The sequence below is a fragment of the Pituophis catenifer genome, unplaced genomic scaffold (assembly GCF_029215685.1).
Source record: "Pituophis catenifer annectens isolate HBS135680 unplaced genomic scaffold, rPitCat1.0.hap2 SCAF_1, whole genome shotgun sequence".
Taxonomy (NCBI): domain Eukaryota; kingdom Metazoa; phylum Chordata; class Lepidosauria; order Squamata; family Colubridae; genus Pituophis; species Pituophis catenifer.
This window is the reverse complement of record NW_027256881.1, coordinates 214,661,189-214,679,014: the sequence shown is the minus strand read 5'-3', so window position 1 is coordinate 214,679,014 and position 17,826 is coordinate 214,661,189. Positions and strand designations below refer to the sequence as shown.

At 32.3% G+C, this 17,826-nt stretch overlaps 1 protein-coding gene across 1 annotated transcript in view; it reads right to left on the bottom strand.

Annotated features, from left to right (window-relative positions):
• Positions 1–17,826, bottom strand: part of LRP1B (LDL receptor related protein 1B) — a 989,801-nt gene that overhangs the window by 12,876 nt on the left and 959,099 nt on the right. The window contains exons 83-87 of the mRNA XM_070957016.1: positions 17,253–17,417; positions 14,937–15,098; positions 11,373–11,547; positions 7,555–7,659; positions 6,178–6,291 (exon numbers count right to left, since the gene is read on the bottom strand). Coding sequence (XP_070813117.1) covers positions 6,178–6,291; positions 7,555–7,659; positions 11,373–11,547; positions 14,937–15,098; positions 17,253–17,417 — 721 coding nt within the window. The remainder of the gene's footprint in view (positions 1–6,177; positions 6,292–7,554; positions 7,660–11,372; positions 11,548–14,936; positions 15,099–17,252; positions 17,418–17,826) is intronic.

Genomic DNA, 17,826 nt, shown 5'->3' with positions numbered 1-17,826 from the left:
TTTCTAATTTCTGGACTATAGGAACATTTATTATGCCATGTATGAGTGTATGTATGTATGTATGAATACAGAAAGAGAGAGACATTCACAAGATAATAAGTACATTGGCAGGTGTGACTAATGAATATATGGAAATGCTTTTATTACAAAAATAAGGTGGTATTAACTTCACAGTATGGAAGAACAGAACTATTGCTATTAGACAAGTATGCTTGCTCTATCCTCAAAAAGTGGCATTATAAAGGTCAACATAGAATTCTACCTCATGAAATAGACTGAAAGAATCTGTCCTTGCAGAATGAAAAATAACATTGCATCAAATGATTATAGCTTACAAAATGGGCAGGTTCACATAAAATGAGAAATTATATTTAAAACTACAATTTATAACTTTGTCCTAAATACAAATGGATAAACTCATCACTTATGAATTACATAAAACATTGTTTACAAATTATATAAATAATTATGTAAGTGTTAAATTCAATCACACTATCAGTTGAATGGTTTTAGTATAATTGTGTGATTGCAACCCTTCACTTTACAATTTCCCATTCTTTTAAATTACTTGGGTGGATCCAATGGTTCTTTTGATCTTACTGCCTTGCAACTCTCAGTATACCTCATCATAGCCATGTTCAGTACAGTTGCTGGGCATTTTAATTCTGGATAGCTGCAGTCCCAGATACAGTGCAGTTATTTTGTCATTATAGATACAAGGGTTATTCCTGCATTTGTACTAGAAGAGGCAAAAAATTGTTAAAAAAGGAGGAACTGTCATTATGTAATTTTGTACTATTGCACTCTGTGTCTGTGTGAGAGAGAGAGGGAGAGAGAGAGGGAGGGAGGGAGGGAGATGGGGGAGAGGGAGAGAGAGATTGAGACTCCACAGAACTAGCTCATAGGTCATTTGATTAGGGTTGTAGCCAAGAAGAAGCATACCACTCAGAAATCATGTGGGTTGGGAATGGTTGGAGAATGCTGAAAGAAAAATATAGAGATCTCTTAAAATAGCCATGTATGGCAACTGGCACAGAAGTAATGACATAGGATATAATGAATTGAAGGCTATTTCATGAACCTTTACCAATATGAAAAGGAGACTAAATAGCTGGCAGAAGGAAACTGGAATAGAAACATTGATGCATGTCAATCTTTTAATAAATATTAATTCTGCCTCTGTATGTATTTATCATGTATAAAGAAAAAGAGATATTCTTTTTGCCATGACAGCACTATATTTTCAAAGATGAGTTACTTTATCTTAATAACATAATAAAAGTTGATCAGGTGTAGCTTTTTGTAGAAATAGTCATTGCAAATTACTATTTAGTATGATTGTATCTATCTGTGGCTTTTATCATCATTAACATATTAATTCTATTCCTTGTTCAGTTTATGAAGGAAAACAAAATCTACAACACAGTCATTACTTTTGCTCTAATACAATTAAATTTACTTTTACTCTAATACAATTAAATGTACTAACTGATTAATGCATTTTCTCAAGGTAACATGTTTTAGTTGTAATGATGCATTATAAAATGTAATGTTCTAGACAACTAGCTCTTTCTTAGCATACTGTAAACCATGCCAATCAATTCAGCATTAAGAACCTGATTTCAAATTTTTTTGTTCAAAAAGTTATCTTTAACATAATAAATTAAGTTTATCTTATAAAGAGATATGTTGCCAAATAAAATCCAATGATCTCAACATTGGACTGCAAAGTCTCTATTTCAGTTATTGTGTATCGGTTGGCAATATTCCGCTGCCCTGAGTGATGTTGAAAATGTGAAGTGGGATCAGGCTTGATTACTACTTGTATGGGAGGCAATTAGAAAATCCCAAAATGGGGAACTTGAAAACAACAATAACAAAAATATAATAGTAACAGATAGTAACAGAAGATAATAACAGCAGACCTATTTCTCTATTGCTACTAGGAAAGCAGCATGGACACATGCAGTGGAGCTGGCAGAAGCAAAATCCCCATTCTGCATTTCACACAGTAGTTCTACCCAATAAATACACTATAAAAGATTTTGGTTGAAATGCAAACTGCATCATAAAATTAGGAAAAACGTAAGGATTCGGCATATAACTACATTTATATTCTTGCACAGATATGAACTAGTTAAGTTTGCCTCTACATTCATGGGTTACAGAATAATTAGGGCTAAGTGGATATTTCCATCATAGAAGAATCAGTGTATGGGTGATCTTTGGTATATACAAGAAATGTTGTGGACACTGGTTTACCATTGATGTACTGATTATCCAGAAATGTGATCTAGGATGATTCAAGGAATGGTTTTATTCCCATTGAAAACAATGAGTCATAATGTATAGCCATAATGTATAGGTACATTACTCATGAATAAGCTGCATTGTTATATAGTCTTATATGGAAATAAATTGTATTAAATTCATTGGAATAATTTACAGATTGACATATATAGGAACATGTGCTAAAATATGTTATGTAGTTTTATATTGGTTATACATTACTTACTTTTCCTTATCTTTTTCACATTAGTTGTTTGATTACTTTTGCATGAAATGGCATAGGACTTAATGAAATGAGCTGATTATAATGATCATGTTATACAGGAAAAGAGAAAGAGAGACATATTAAGTTTCTGTATTTACTGAACTATTTTGGGCTTTCAGGTATCCAGATAAATTCAAACTCTGAAAGTATACACTTTTACCTAATAGTGAATGTAACTAGCAATTACTATTCTACATATCCTATAAAGAAAAGAAACACAGAGAAAAATGAGACACAGTAATAAACTCATTTAATCATATTAAGTGAGAACAAACTTGTTTCAAAAATGTTACAATTGTATTAATCTATATTTAGCTGCATGCTCCTAGAATGTAAACTGGTAAATTCCCTTTAAGGCATCCATTTAATAAGCCTGAACTCAGCCATGGCCTCTCATTGGCTCTCTGCATACAGGTAGTACTCACTTAATTACCATAATTGGGACCAAAATCTTTGTCATTGACCATGTTACTGCATTATTCAACGACTGCAATTCTAGGACTCCTGGTTGCAGTTGTTAAGTGATCTCTCAGGTCATTAGGCAGAAAGAGTAAAAGTGCTTCCTGCTGAAATCCTCCAGCAAGCAGGCCTTTCACTTTTAAATGTCCCAGTAGCCTACCAAAGGATTTCTGCCCCACACTGTGCATGGAGAGGACATTCTGCATGGTGCTGCAGGAATGGAAATCATCAGGATTTCATCTCTATTCCTATATTATTTGGCTTTTCACCGCACTGAGTCCTCAGGGACAAGGGCGGTATACAAATTTAAAAATAAATAAATAAATAAATAAAATAAATATGTCTATGGAGAACCTCAGTCATCCAGATCACAATTGCCCCAAAGGTGCTTTTCAAAAGGCAAGCAAACTTTCTTTGCATTTTCTTGAAGATGTTTCACTTTTCATCCAAGAAGCATCCTTACTTTTGACTGAATGCTGGGGAATGGAAGGATTTATATTCCTTGCAATCATCTGGTTGTTAACACTTTGAAGGTGGGTCATTAGCTCTCTGAGAGTCATTGAGGCCCCTTTGGCACAGATAAACCGGAAAGGAAAGGAAAGGAAAGGAAAGGAAAGGAAAGGAAAGGAAAGGAAAGGAAAGGAAAGGGAAGGAAAGGAAAGGGAAAGGAAAGGAAAGGAGATAGAGAAAGGTAAAGGAGGATTTTTAGAGAAACATGGAAAGACTGTGGGAATTTTTTTATGGAAATGACTGGCAATTTAAATGACTAACATTGAACTGTTAGTTTGACTAATGATCTTAAAAGGTATGAATGGTCCAAAGTCCATAAAGCACTTAAAGTTGTGATTCAGGGGAAGAGTACTAAAGAAGAGGACAGGAGCGAGATTTTATTTACTGATCGCAGAGGACCCTCAAAGAGGTTGAAGAAAAGTCAAAAGGTTACTAGTTAGAACAAGACCACCTGTCACTTTATCTGATTTAACTAGAAAAGCAGAAAATCTTGCAACTAATATCTGCAAACCTGTAATAGCTCTAGAAGTATGAATGGTAGGTAAGGATAAAAAAATTGCATACACCTGCATGCTTAGAGTTGGAGTTAAAAATGTTCTCAATTGTATTTATAAAATCATGTTTTACCAAAAGGGGGGAAAGCCTTGTTTGCATTTATATACAGTTAGAAGCAGTAAACTATAACTGTAAGCTTGAACCTGAAGAAACTAAATTATTTCTGATATGCATTTTATCAGTACAGCAATTTTAAAAAAATTGGGGAGGGATTGGATTGCTGTTTTACACGCTCTTTAAATCAAATAGTTTGTAGCTTTAAACAAAGAATTGTGCAAAATCTCCCTCTGGTTGAACATAGAAAATTCTCTAAATGCTAGAAATCATAACCATAAAATATAAATAAAATTATTAATTATTGTAATCTTATATTGCAAATATATAAAATTACAGTTCAATTGTAAGTTTCACGGTATCAATCACAAATATATTTTGTCAATCCTCGGGTGATGATACTATATTTCCAACTTTACTGACTACATACTTAAATGTATTGCTTAAAATTATTTTTAAATTATATTTTATCTCATTTTGAATTGTTTTAATGGTAGAAAAGTTAGATAAATAAATAAATGATAAAAAAGAGAAAGAGTACAAGTCTTATACTATTATTTCCATATATATATGATATAATAATGGAAATTAAATATCCATTATAATGGAAAAGGTTATTTTTTGTGCTCTTTTCTAGCTTTCATCCACACACAAAAAATAAAATAGAACACATATACACTGAAAAATTCTGATTTACATTTTGATATACATGTAATGATGGACTATATTCATAGCAATTATAACAGTAAGATTTGTCAGACAGGTCATATTTTATTATTTTTTATGAAGAATAATATTTATATTAAATGAAATACAGCTTGCATTATAGTCTGTGTTGCTCACCCAGATCCTAAAAGATACTTTGAATAATTTCAACTTTAAATCTTAAAATATATTCTTCCATTTTTTTTTCATTAATTGACAATATGCAAAGTTAAAAAGGAAGGAAGAACAATAGAATAGTTAAGAATAGAAAATAGAAATGTTAGGAAATATAGAAGGATGACAAGAAAAAGTGAACATATCTAAGACTGACTGGTGCTAGAAGTAATGATGTATTTGAAAACTAATAATGGATCAATTCACATTACATGGGATATGATCCTGTGCAGCAGTTTTTGCACATAGTATCTGTCACATTTTAAAGACAGCAAGAAGATGGATTGGCATAAGCAGATATAAATTTTCATGCTGATAGCAAGGAGAAAACAACAATCTGAATGGATGTCAGCTTTCTGTCTGGAGTCCAATACAGGAATAATTCTGATGTCATGAACTTGGAATCATCTCTCACTTATATTTATTATCTAAAAGCTAACGTATAGTTAAGTGAGCGTAAACTCAATAGAATATGAATTATCTGTGAGACTATGCTCTGTCAGAAAAAAACTAAGTATGAATTTTGTTCATCTAGCCTGAAGCTTTGATTTATAAAAACAATGGAAAATTAATCAAGATGAATGTAGTTTTATTTCTTGAGGAACATTGATATAGGAAACCTATTTCTTTCTGAAACATACATACAATGGTTAATAAATTCTAGATAGTGAAAAGATTAAGATAGCTCGGCTAATTTGCTGTTATTGTAGTAATTGCTTTTTAAAATTATTTTTTTATTACATTCACAAAGATATTTATCACTTCAACAGCTGACAAATTATCTACTTGTTCTACTAACTAGCACATATTAGAATTAGTGTGTCAAGTTTTAGAATAGCATATGATGAATTTGTGTATGAATTTGCTTTTATAAACATTGTTCTGTTTAAAGACAGGGTTATTTTCTAAATGTCCTGATGTCATATTTTTTCATTATATAGTAGCTTAAAGTTTTGGCTTAATAATAAGGCAACGTTACATCCAATGTTGCACATTTTAATATAGTCATTAGCAAGACTTCAAACAACTACATTAAATTACACAAATGAACCCTGAGATTAAGAAAAAATTGCGAGATGATATGGATGTACATGATCTGAACCAATGAACTGTGGCCTGAAATGATGTCACAAAATGGGCAGCATTAAGTGGAAGGTTAAACCTACTTGCATCTCGGTTCATTAAACGCAGTTAAAGTGCAAATTCCCTCATTCTGACAGTAGTAATCACAAGGGTTCACTTTCTGGTCACAGCGCTGATTTTTAAACCCCACAGAGCATCTGCAGAATTTCAGTAAAATACAGCTAAATAAATAAATATTCTCCCCCTTTTTTTTTGCTGAATATCTTTTAAATGCAAATACATAGCTGATAAAATGAACAATAAGCAAATATGTTCCATCTGATCATGGTAAGTCCAAACTATTAGTGTTCATTAAATCTTACTGATAGCTTGGAAAACCAAGCTAATGTGGGTGCAATCCGGTCAAACATAGAATTGGCACAGAACTCAACAGAATCAAGATGATTCCTCTTCTATTGTGGCAGACAGCAAGCAGGCACTTTGTAGTGCCCGATAATTGCTGGCCAGGAAAGATTAAGGTCTATCTCCAACCTTGAAATATCCCTGGCTGAATGTTACCTAAATTCTGAAGTAATTCAAGTTTTGGACCAATTGAGTACACTGACATTCCATACATAATAGTGCCCCAATTTATCAGGTTATTATCCAAGACAAAGGACGGAGGCTAATACTTCCATATGTAGTCACTGCACCCATATTAGAATTATGATCCTGCCCGAGGAAGGCAAATATAATCTGTTCTCATGGAAGCACATGTTGCATTCCTTAGTTTATGAATAATTTGTAATAAATAAACACATTTGTTTATTCATCACCCAGCAATGATGCATTTGAAAGACTATCATTACATCCAAATATCTGACAATCTTTTCTTATAACAGAACGATTATGGATTGTTTTTAATGAGCACTCTAAGGACAATGACATTGAAATGTTTCACATACATTAAAATTAGGATACTCCATTTAGACTTATTTCATACAGAACCATTTACAAGAGTGAAGTGTACCTTTTTAGTTACCATAACACAAGTGCAATATACGTTTAAAGACTACATATCAAAAGGTCATATCATATGGATAACTATGATTTAAGAATTAATTTAAAATTTGGGTTTTAAAGGCTTCCTTAGTACAATACTATTTCTGCAACATTGCAAGTGTTATTCATAAATGTATTTGTAAAATATATATATTTATCTTTGAGCAACAGATAATATGTCTACATCTCTAAGTAATGCAATCTACATAATAATTAAAATAGATAATATAGAAATAGTATCAATGTAGTTAGGGTGGCCTTTCTCCTATTCTTGCCATTGACAATTGTCAAAACCAAAGCCAAACCTGGAGCAAGATTTCATTATCATGGCATCATTCTGAAAGAAGAAATTATATTGGCAAAGTGGCATTAAGAATCATGTGGATATAAAGATGCCCAAATTATTTCATGATACTCACAGACAGACAGGTATATTTGTCTCTATATCCAACTGGCAGGTTGCACCATTGTAGCAATAGCCATCACATAATTGGCAGCTGGATGCAATTTTTCCATTTGTGCAGCTATGATTTGTGGGAGGAAAACATGTCACTGTTAACTATGCCACTACTGATGAATGGGGTGCTTCAGTCATTCTCTTTTTTTAATAGCATGTTAAATTACTTTCCTTGGTTAATGAAGAAAGCTATTACAGGCTGCTCAGCTTAACTTAGCATGGTTAGTCAATCAATTATATGTTTGCTATGTTCAACAAACTATGCAGCAAGATCAGAGGCCTTGGCTTGGGGAGTAGTTGTTATAATAGATGTTGACAATTTTGTTATTTAGTGCTAGATGAGTGATTCTAGTGACCAGAAACAATAGCTTTACTTACTTTTAATATGCTGACAACTTAAAGACATGTGTATTTATACAACATGAGATCTTTATCTCACTAATAACATTATTATCAAGGGAGTAGAAGTATGAATGATTTCCATCTCTGTTTCTTTGTTCTCATGTTCTGCTGCGGTCATGCCCCAGTGATAGTTTAATAACACAGAAGTAATGAAAATAATTGATTGTGTAAAACCCACTACAGAATATTGAATATGTTGTGAGGAAGATTAAAATATTTGGAGAAATTGTGGGTTTAAAAATAAATAAAGATGACAATATTGACCAAGAATATGAATGTGGAAGACCAGAAGAAATTGGAAATTAAAGCTGGTCTTAAAGGTGTGAAAAAAGTACAGAACTTGGGGCTGACTCTTACTGATGAAAATTTTAAGCTACTGTATATAAAAATAATTATGTTAAAATATGGAAGGAGATAAAATCAGATTGAAACAGATAGGAAAAACTAGATTTGTTATTGATGAGAAGAATTTCAGTAATTAAAATGAATGTACTTCCTAGAATGTTACTTCTATTCCAGACTATACCGATATAGATTAAATATTTTTCTTTTAAAGAGTGGTAGAAAGTTACTGTATATCAGAGGTGTAAAACTGGCGGCCCGCAGGTCTGATGTATCACGTGCAGGCCACGCCCACTCCAGTTCCGCGAAGAGAAAAAACATCACAAAACATCACATGATGGCAATGTGACACCACAAGTTTGATGCCTGTGCTGTATATCTAAATTTATTTGAAAAAAAACCCCAAGAATTAAATATAAGCTTTTACAGGATGCTAAAGAAAGAGGAAGTCTGGTTTAGATTACATTACAATGCTTATTGTTTGGTATGATTAAAAGATTGGGTAATGTTGAAAAGCTAAAGGTTGTTAAACCTTGAAATTCTAATTTGAAATTTGGATGGTCTGCTTACTTGTGATATTACAAAGTAAAAATTAACCTTGGTTTTAAGATTCATACCATTAGGCAATCAATTGGGCATGCATGGTGGAAATATAAAAGAAGATTGGCTGACAAAGTGCCACTTTGGGTATCACCCCATGAAGCACTACATAGAAAAGATATATTACTGGAATATAAATGGATGATATATCAAGATTTATTGGTATTTGAAAAAGGGGGACTTAAGATAACAAGAAAACAACTAGTAAGTTAAGGTTTGCTTGTGATTGGTGTAATTATTATAGAATTTTTGAAACATTTAAGCTTGATAAAAAGAAGTTTTGTTTTTGCAGGAATTAAATCTAAATTGGATATCATGTTCTGGAGATGACCACTTGATTGCTAAAGCATACAAAAGTTACTTAAGATGAATTTAGAAGAAGAATATGTCAAAGATTGTATGGTAAAATGGGCGAAAATATTTGGGTATAATATAATGCTAGATAATGAAGAATGTATGGACCAATGGTTTAAAATTTACTTGGAATTTTTTCCAAAAGTTTTAAAGAAAATTTTTACAAAATGACGTATCATTGGTATTTGACCCTAGAGAGGTGAGCAAAAATTATAGAGGGATTTCTAACAAGTGTTGGAAATGTAATTAAAACCCAGGGACATTTTATCATATGTAATGGTCTTGTAAATATTTTAAAACATACTGGATAAACATAGTAATGATAATGAAGAAAATATTGAAAATATAAATAGGAATGAAACCTGAAGCTTTTCTTTTAGGTATTATAGATAAACCAATCGAAAAACAGTTTGGGACACTTTTTTTACATGGTGACTGCTGTGAGGATTATACTTCCTAAGCATTGGAAATGAAAAGAGATTCCAATTGTTGACTGTTGAGATGGGGTTGGGGTGGAGATTGAGAGGGAGAAAGGGGATGGTTTTGTATGCTTGTGCACATTCACAAATGCAGCTTCACACATGTGCACACATGTATGTGCTCACCCACCACTTCTGCGGCCTTGTTCTGAATGGGTTGTAGCCTGGCACTGGGCCACGGATTGGGGGTTGGGGACCCCTGGACTAGATAACTTTATAAGGGACTGGAACCCATATGTGGACTTTATACATGTTAAATACAGTAACAGATAGTTAACAGAGAGATTGGATGATTAGTATAATAGTTAGACTAATCAGTTGACAGTATTTTTTCCTTTTTTTTACATATATGTTATGATTAGATTGGGTAGACTTGATTATTGGACAGAGACTTCCTCATCTGGAATATTTATTTATTTAATACAGAAGTTTTGTTAAATAAGAATAGGAAAGGTTACAACTATTTGCAGACACATTATGTAAGGAGAGAAGAACCTATCAGTTTCTTTAAAAAAAAAAAAATACTTTTCAGCATTTAGCTGGGATGGATTTTTTTTATATTTAATGTTTTTATATTTATGTTTAATGCTGTGTTTAATGATAAAGTTTTTCTTTAATGTTAATATTTGATATTTAAGGTTTCCCTTTTTTTTTGTACACAAGAATATTTTTTTCTTATTGTCAGTGTTGCATGTTCGTTTTTCTACCTTTCTGTTTTGTATTTTATTCTTGTTGATAAAAGAAAATAACTTAAAAAAAGAAAAAAATAATGAAAAATGTACTATCCAGCACATGTGATCTTCATATATTCTATAATAGCTAGTAAGGGCCAATAATCCTTCTAAAATTGGAAGTAATATTTGGTTTTTCAGTTTTATTGACACAAATCTGATATTAATATGAATTTCTAAAAATGACATTAAATTTTAATTCCTGGTAGAGTTCTTAACAAATTCAAGGAGCAAAGTGCACTACATTTTAAATAATGCTCTTGTATAAATGTGTGTTTGGAATTATCATTTTGATTTTTGTTACCCTTTTAGTTTTCTATTCACTTAAAACTGGCATATACATTATATATTTTAATTAATTTTTCATGAAAGGAAAAACATAAATATTTTAATCTGCAAATTAATTACTATGGGACATTTACAATATGGAAATTGTATAATTAAAATATTTTCCCACAAGAATAAGTCTATGCACATATTTTTATAACAGAACAGATGGCTACTGCAAATTGTACATTAAGGTATACTATTCAGAGAACACCCAAAATTCCCTATTTGATTTCATTAAATCTATTGAATTAATTATAGATACTGTATGTAATAGATTTTTGATTAACGGATATAAAAATCTTTCTTTTCGCTGCAGTATTTCTTACATGTAGCCTAATTTTCATTTCTATAAAAATCTGAACAATAATTCATTATATATATTTTAAAATCATCTTGTTTTAATTCTTATCTGCTCAGTTTAATGCAGATAACACAGACTTGATTTATCAACAATAGTATTGGCTTGCCCAATATTTACAAATATATTGAAAGTATACATTTCCAGCTATTCAATTACATGATTTATCACAGTTTTAACTTACTTGCACATTATGTCATCGTTTTTCTTGTCTAAGATGCATTGACCTCCATGACATTTTACACATTTGTCTATTTCACATTTTACACCTTCGTATTGCAGAGGACAGAAACATTCTACGCTGCCATCATCAGCAATGATGCAAGATTCAGAATTAACACAATAATGGTGGCAAATATCTGCAATGAATACACAAATATACATGCATAAGACATAATAAAATTATCATCTTATAAGCATATTATTAAATTGATTAAATCAATAACTATTTTAATAAGTTATCAAAAAAAATTTTATAGGACACATATGTAGCTGAACATATACACATATACACATTTATATTTATTCATTTCAAAGGCATAATCTAATAGATCTATTTAAAAATATTCAAAATGAAACAAAAATTTCTCAACATTTTTTTAAAGGCACTTTTCTTAAATCACAAGGATATTCCTTTATGGATTTTTCTTTTTGAACATTTGTCATCATTTTCCCGCTTCCACAGCCATCCAAGAATGATGTCTGATCTAAAGCACATGGAGCATACAAAATGAATACCTGGATACTAATACAATTCTTGTTTCATAATTACAAAATAAAACAAAAACAAAACAAACAAATAAACAAAACCCCCTGAAACAAAATATTTTTTATAGACAGTGGCGACCTCCCATTTACAGGCATTGGTGAACAACTCCTGGAAATCTAAGAAAAAAAATGAATAGATCCTCTCAATTTGGCAATCCAGTTATGTAGTGGATCAGAACATGTGTTATTACTGCAGTTTTCTCAAAATGAGAACATGTCTTTATTTTGTCACTATTACATTTTCATATTATAGCCATTTTATAGGACAATATTAACATACCACAACATAAATTATCTTTAAAGCCGTGGTGGAATCCTACCAGTTTAACAACCAGTTCACTGAGCGTGAGCTTTCCAAAACTCCTTCCCAATTTTGAACCGATCAGTGGTTCCGTGTACAGTTCTCACTGTTTCTTCTTGACCCACATATAGTTTTCTCAAGAGACAAATATGATGGTCTGGTACTCCCATCTCTTTAAGAACTTGCCACAATTGGTTGTGATCCACACAATCAAAGGCTTTAGCATAGTCAATGAAGCAGAATTAGATGTTTTTCTGGAACTCCCTAGCTTTCTCCATGATCCAGTGTGTGTTGGCAATTTGATCTCTAGTTCCTCTTTGAAATCCTTCCTGTAGTTCTGGTAGTTCTCGATCCACATACTTCTGGAGCCTAGCTTGTAGGATTTTAATATTAACTTTACTAGCATGTGAAATGAGTGCAATGGTGTGATAGTTAGAACATTCTTTGAGAATAGCTGCTGCAATTTATTTAGAAGGCTGAAGAAAGCAGGCAAGTGGAAATTGACTGAGTTATTCTATAATCTCAGTTTCTCTAAAAAGAGTGATTGAATTTCTACTTCCTGAATGATCTATATATAAGGTTTCTGTGAAAGAAAAAGCTAAGCCTTGTATTTCTGTGCATGTTAACATTTATGTCAGGCTCATTAATTATAGGTATGTCTATGTAAACCTTGGTGTTTGTGCATGCATACAAATATTCATGTATACATATACAAATGTGGATATGTAAGAATACTGCCAACTCTCCAAACTATATTACTGAAGATGTAACTTTAACATATTAGATATAAATAGGTTGAGAGGAATGGAAAGACTGGCAAAGTATGGTTCAATGAAGATGAGATAGGAAAGAAGAATGCTAAGGGGTTTAAAGAACAAAATGCAATGTAGTAAGGGCAGTGTAAGCAGTGGTGAAATTCATCCAGAACTATCCAGATTGCATATGGGTGGAGGAGACGTGTGCTCACATTTGCGAACCGGTAGTGAAGATAAGTGAATTTCACTTTATCTTCTCCTTACTTCTTTTTAAGGTTTTCTTGTACTTTCAATGATGTTGTTTACTTTGAAAGGCAATGGGATGATGAAGAAATTAATGTAGACAGTTTTTTTCTGGCTGGACTGGACTTGCTACTTTTTCATTCTGGCACTACCTAATTCTTTGAACTGAATTCCAGGTAAGCTGTGTACCCTAATGCAGAATAAATGAGAATACACACATGCACCGGCACACACACACACACACACACACACACACACACACACACACACACACACACCTACCTGTGTTTGGAAGCTTTTATTATTCTCCAGACAATATATTCTTAATATGTATCCACTTTTGAAAATTGGCAAAAACATGGCTGTTACATTTATTTTTCCTAGTGGTTTGTTTTAAGTGCCTAATTTAGCATTTGGTATTGTGTGTGTGTGTGTGTGTGTGTGTGTGTTTTCTGAGGTTTTTGCGGGTGTTTGTATGTAGGTCTTTGGTTATTCGGGTTTTCTCCCGCGTAAAATTGGAAGTCTCATTCGTCGAAATGTCACCAAGACGCTTCCAATTTTACGCGGGAGAAAACCTGAATAACCAAAGACCTACATATATATATCTACACACACACACACACACACACACACATATATTCCAGAAACTGACAATCTCCTTGTAATCTTGTTTTATGGTTGTTATTTAGAGCAGACACTATTGCAGTTAATATTGCAACTATCTTGTATTTTACGAGGTAGACATTATTGCATGTAATAATGACCAATAAGAAGGTTAGGGTTTGCTTCCCTGTCTAATCCCTCCTCCCAGGATTTGTCTTTGTAAAAGAGAAGATATATTTGCAGACAAAAAGAAAGCTACCGATATACTATATAAGAATTGGTTCTAAAATGTTTGGACCAGGGATGAAATGCTCCCGGTTCGGACTGGATTGCCCAATCCAGTAGCGATGGCGGCGGGTGATTCAGAGAAGCGGTAGCAAAAATTCTTAGTCTCCCCCATGCCTAGCTGAGCCGCGCAATCATCAGAGGCTTTTTTTTTAATTTTTAAAAGCATTTTTTCTACAACCTCTTCGGCCGAAAAAATGCTTTTAAAAGTAAAAAAAAAAAAGACTCAGATGATCACACGGCTCAGCTGGGATCGTCAGAGGCTTTTAAAAGCATTTTTTCTACAACCTCTTCGGCTGAAGAGGTTGTAGAAAAAATGGTTTTAAAAGTAAACAAAAAACAAAAAAAGATGGCCATGCCTACCCAGTCACATTACCCCCCCCAACAAGCCATGCCCACAGAACTGGTAGTAACAAATTTTACATTTCATCACTGGTTTGGACCATTTTATCCATTTAATGTTTTCTTACTCCTTTTAGAAAGTTAAAGAGTGTTATCTCCATACAAGTTTCAGGGGTTCAAAATGGAGCTTAAAATAAAAGCAATTTTTATATATATATACACACACACATTATTAAAGCATTATAATAAATAAAAATATATAAATAAAATATGGCATGCCTGTTTTGTTATTATATTTGTCTGATAAAAGGAACATTTATTGTGATTTTGCTCTTAATTATACAGTTTTGTTCTGGATGTATAGTACTTTGTCAAAGGATTGCTTTTAAAAACTGAAAAACAGCAATTCCATTCTGATTTTTGTTAATTATACTTGTTATTCTGTACTTACAATCTTGACATCTGTCCCCTGTATGTTCAGATTGACATTGACAGTGGGGCTGATTTCCAGCAGTGATACTGCAAATTCCTCCATTCTGACAAAAATGATTGCAGACTGTTTTATTGCAATTTGGACCTGTAAACCCCAGTGTACAAATGCATGCAGGTCTTCCTACAAGACAAAATGAAATATCTGGTAGGATAGATCTACTTATGTATATCTTTCTTCTACATACTGATAAGTTATAGAATATAGATACATCAATCAGCATAATATGACATCTATAAATATTTTAAACACATATACTGGTAGTCTTCATTTAGTTACCATAATTTGGACTGGCATATTGGTTGTTAAGCAAAGCAATTATTTCAATTTTCCTTTGTGTTAGAGACCTATGAAGGTCATAATTGCAAGGATTGGCCATAAACTTACTTTTTCATCATCATTATAACTGCAATTGATTATTACATGAGGTAATTGCTGAATGACGACTATCTATAAATCAAAGCCCTTGATTATGCTTTTTATTTCTTTAAAATCCATTACAATAACTTGTTTAATTTGAAAATGACTCATATTATTTTGGAGTTTTAATTACATTTTCCATGTGTATGTTTTAATTAACTGATGACATTTCTTTGTTCAGATATTATTTTACCAAATCTGAAAAAAATGCACCCATTTTAATTAAAGCTATCCATAAGATCCACACTAGAATTTCGCAATACCGTAAATTATAAGAAAACAATGACTAAATCTACAGTTTGCCAGTGGAATTTATTCAACTAATTAATATTTGGGTAGATAATAATCTAGAATTTACAATTCTTTTATCTCCTCAGGCAGCAAATAATGACTTACAGTGAATTTAATTATTTCACATTATAATTAGAAATATCAATACTAGTAATATAATAGTGTATTTACAGACCAATTTCCAACTTACAGAAAATCAAAGCACAGTGCAACTTAATTTAAGAAGAATATCATCCAATAATATGTAAGCATCAAAAATGTATCAAGACAATAACATAAACCTACTAAGCAAATAGATTTAACATTTGAAGTTGTTCAGAAACAGGGCATAATAAAATTAAATAACTTTTATTGTAATGACTGAGGATTGAACCACTAATAATTAGTTTAAATAATCATTCTGCAATTTCTCAACCATTTTTGAGAATCCTCATCCTGCTATCTAATAGGCATTCATTCTTTGTTACAATTCTTTCCCAAAGCACTAATCTGATGTGAAGAACAATCTTTTCTATTTCTATTATGAGAGGCTACAAAGCTGCCCTTGTTTCTTCTCAATTAATATTCACATCTCCTGACCTAGTTATCTGAATCCTGGAGTCAAATGTACATTAAAAAGAGCTGCACCCTCGTGTTATGTTTTAATGATTGTTTGAGCACATTCAGCTTATTATACAATCTCATTCTGCCTTTTTTGTCTGCATTGAGTTACTGAATATGCCAAGTTAATAAGTTTCTAAGAAATCATTTCATGTGTCTTTAATATTATGAGACATATTTGAAGAGAGATAGAAACACCATATTGTTCTTCAAATTCAGTACCTCATTTTGTTACCTTACATGAGAGTTCCTTTAAAATTAGCTATACTGGCCCCTCATGACCCATTTGGCATTAATAGCAGGCTAACATTTTCATCACGGAACACAGGACTATTAAATCAAATAAAAATCTTTCTTACAGTCATTGACCACTGTAAAATAATTATCTAACTTATAAATTATGGAACAGGTAACTAGATTATAAAGATCTAATTGATCAGAACTATGCATTTTTTTAAGGAATAACTGTAAATCTTTGGAAATTTCTCAGTATGCATATGGTTGGTAAGATGAAAAATGGGTGCCTGAATTGCATTTCCTCTTTCAAATCTGCCATATAACCCTTGACACTGGATGTGAGGCTTCCACACTCTCACATTGCAAGGAAAACAAGGAAGCCATTCCTAGCAAATTTTCTACATATCATGTATCATGTATCAGTATCATGTTTTCTACAAGAAAAACAAAAATCAAATGAGTTTTAATCAGTGGTGGGATTCAAGTAATTTAACAGCTGGTTCTCTGCCCTAATGATTTCTTCCAACAACCAGTTTGCCAAACTGCTCAGCAAGTTAACAACCGGTTCTCCCGAAGTGGTACGAACTGGCTGAATCCCACCACTGGTTTTAATGCTTTAGTCATAATAATCCCAGACATTTTCATGATTAACAGTAATAATTAACTATAGAATAACTGTTTTCCATTGTCTGCAATAAATAAATAGAGAAAATTTAAAAAAATATTTACCAAGAACTGAAGCTATGCATGTTCCTCCATTCTGACAATAATTGTTACAATGGTTAATTTCACACCTGTCCCCTGAATAACTTGGCCAACAATAACATCTCTGATCACCTTTTTCATTTATAATACATCTACCTCCATTTTCACAAACCAGCTTGCAAGTCTCATCTGTACTTAAGATATAAACACAAAGGTAATGACAGGAGATGATTATCATTATCATTGTTCATCCAGGAAATGAAAATAAAGAGTCAGAACAAACAAATGGTTAGCACAGAAGAGCAATAAAGATCCAAAATCAGTTGTAGCCATCCAGTCCTGTTTGTTGTTCAGATTTCATATGAACAACATGTTCAGCTGAATGTTTCATCTCAAGCTCTTGCTACTAGTAAGAGTTCTGCAAAGCACTCAACTGAGTAAGTCATGCAGCTCATTGGTATAAGTAAAACATCCTTGTTGAAGCACTGAAGTAGCACTAACCTTCAATAGCCTTGAGATAGTTCCTTTGAAGTCTCTCCTAAGTATTCTGAATCAACATTTTGCATATACAGATAACACTTCAATTGGAATCAGTGGT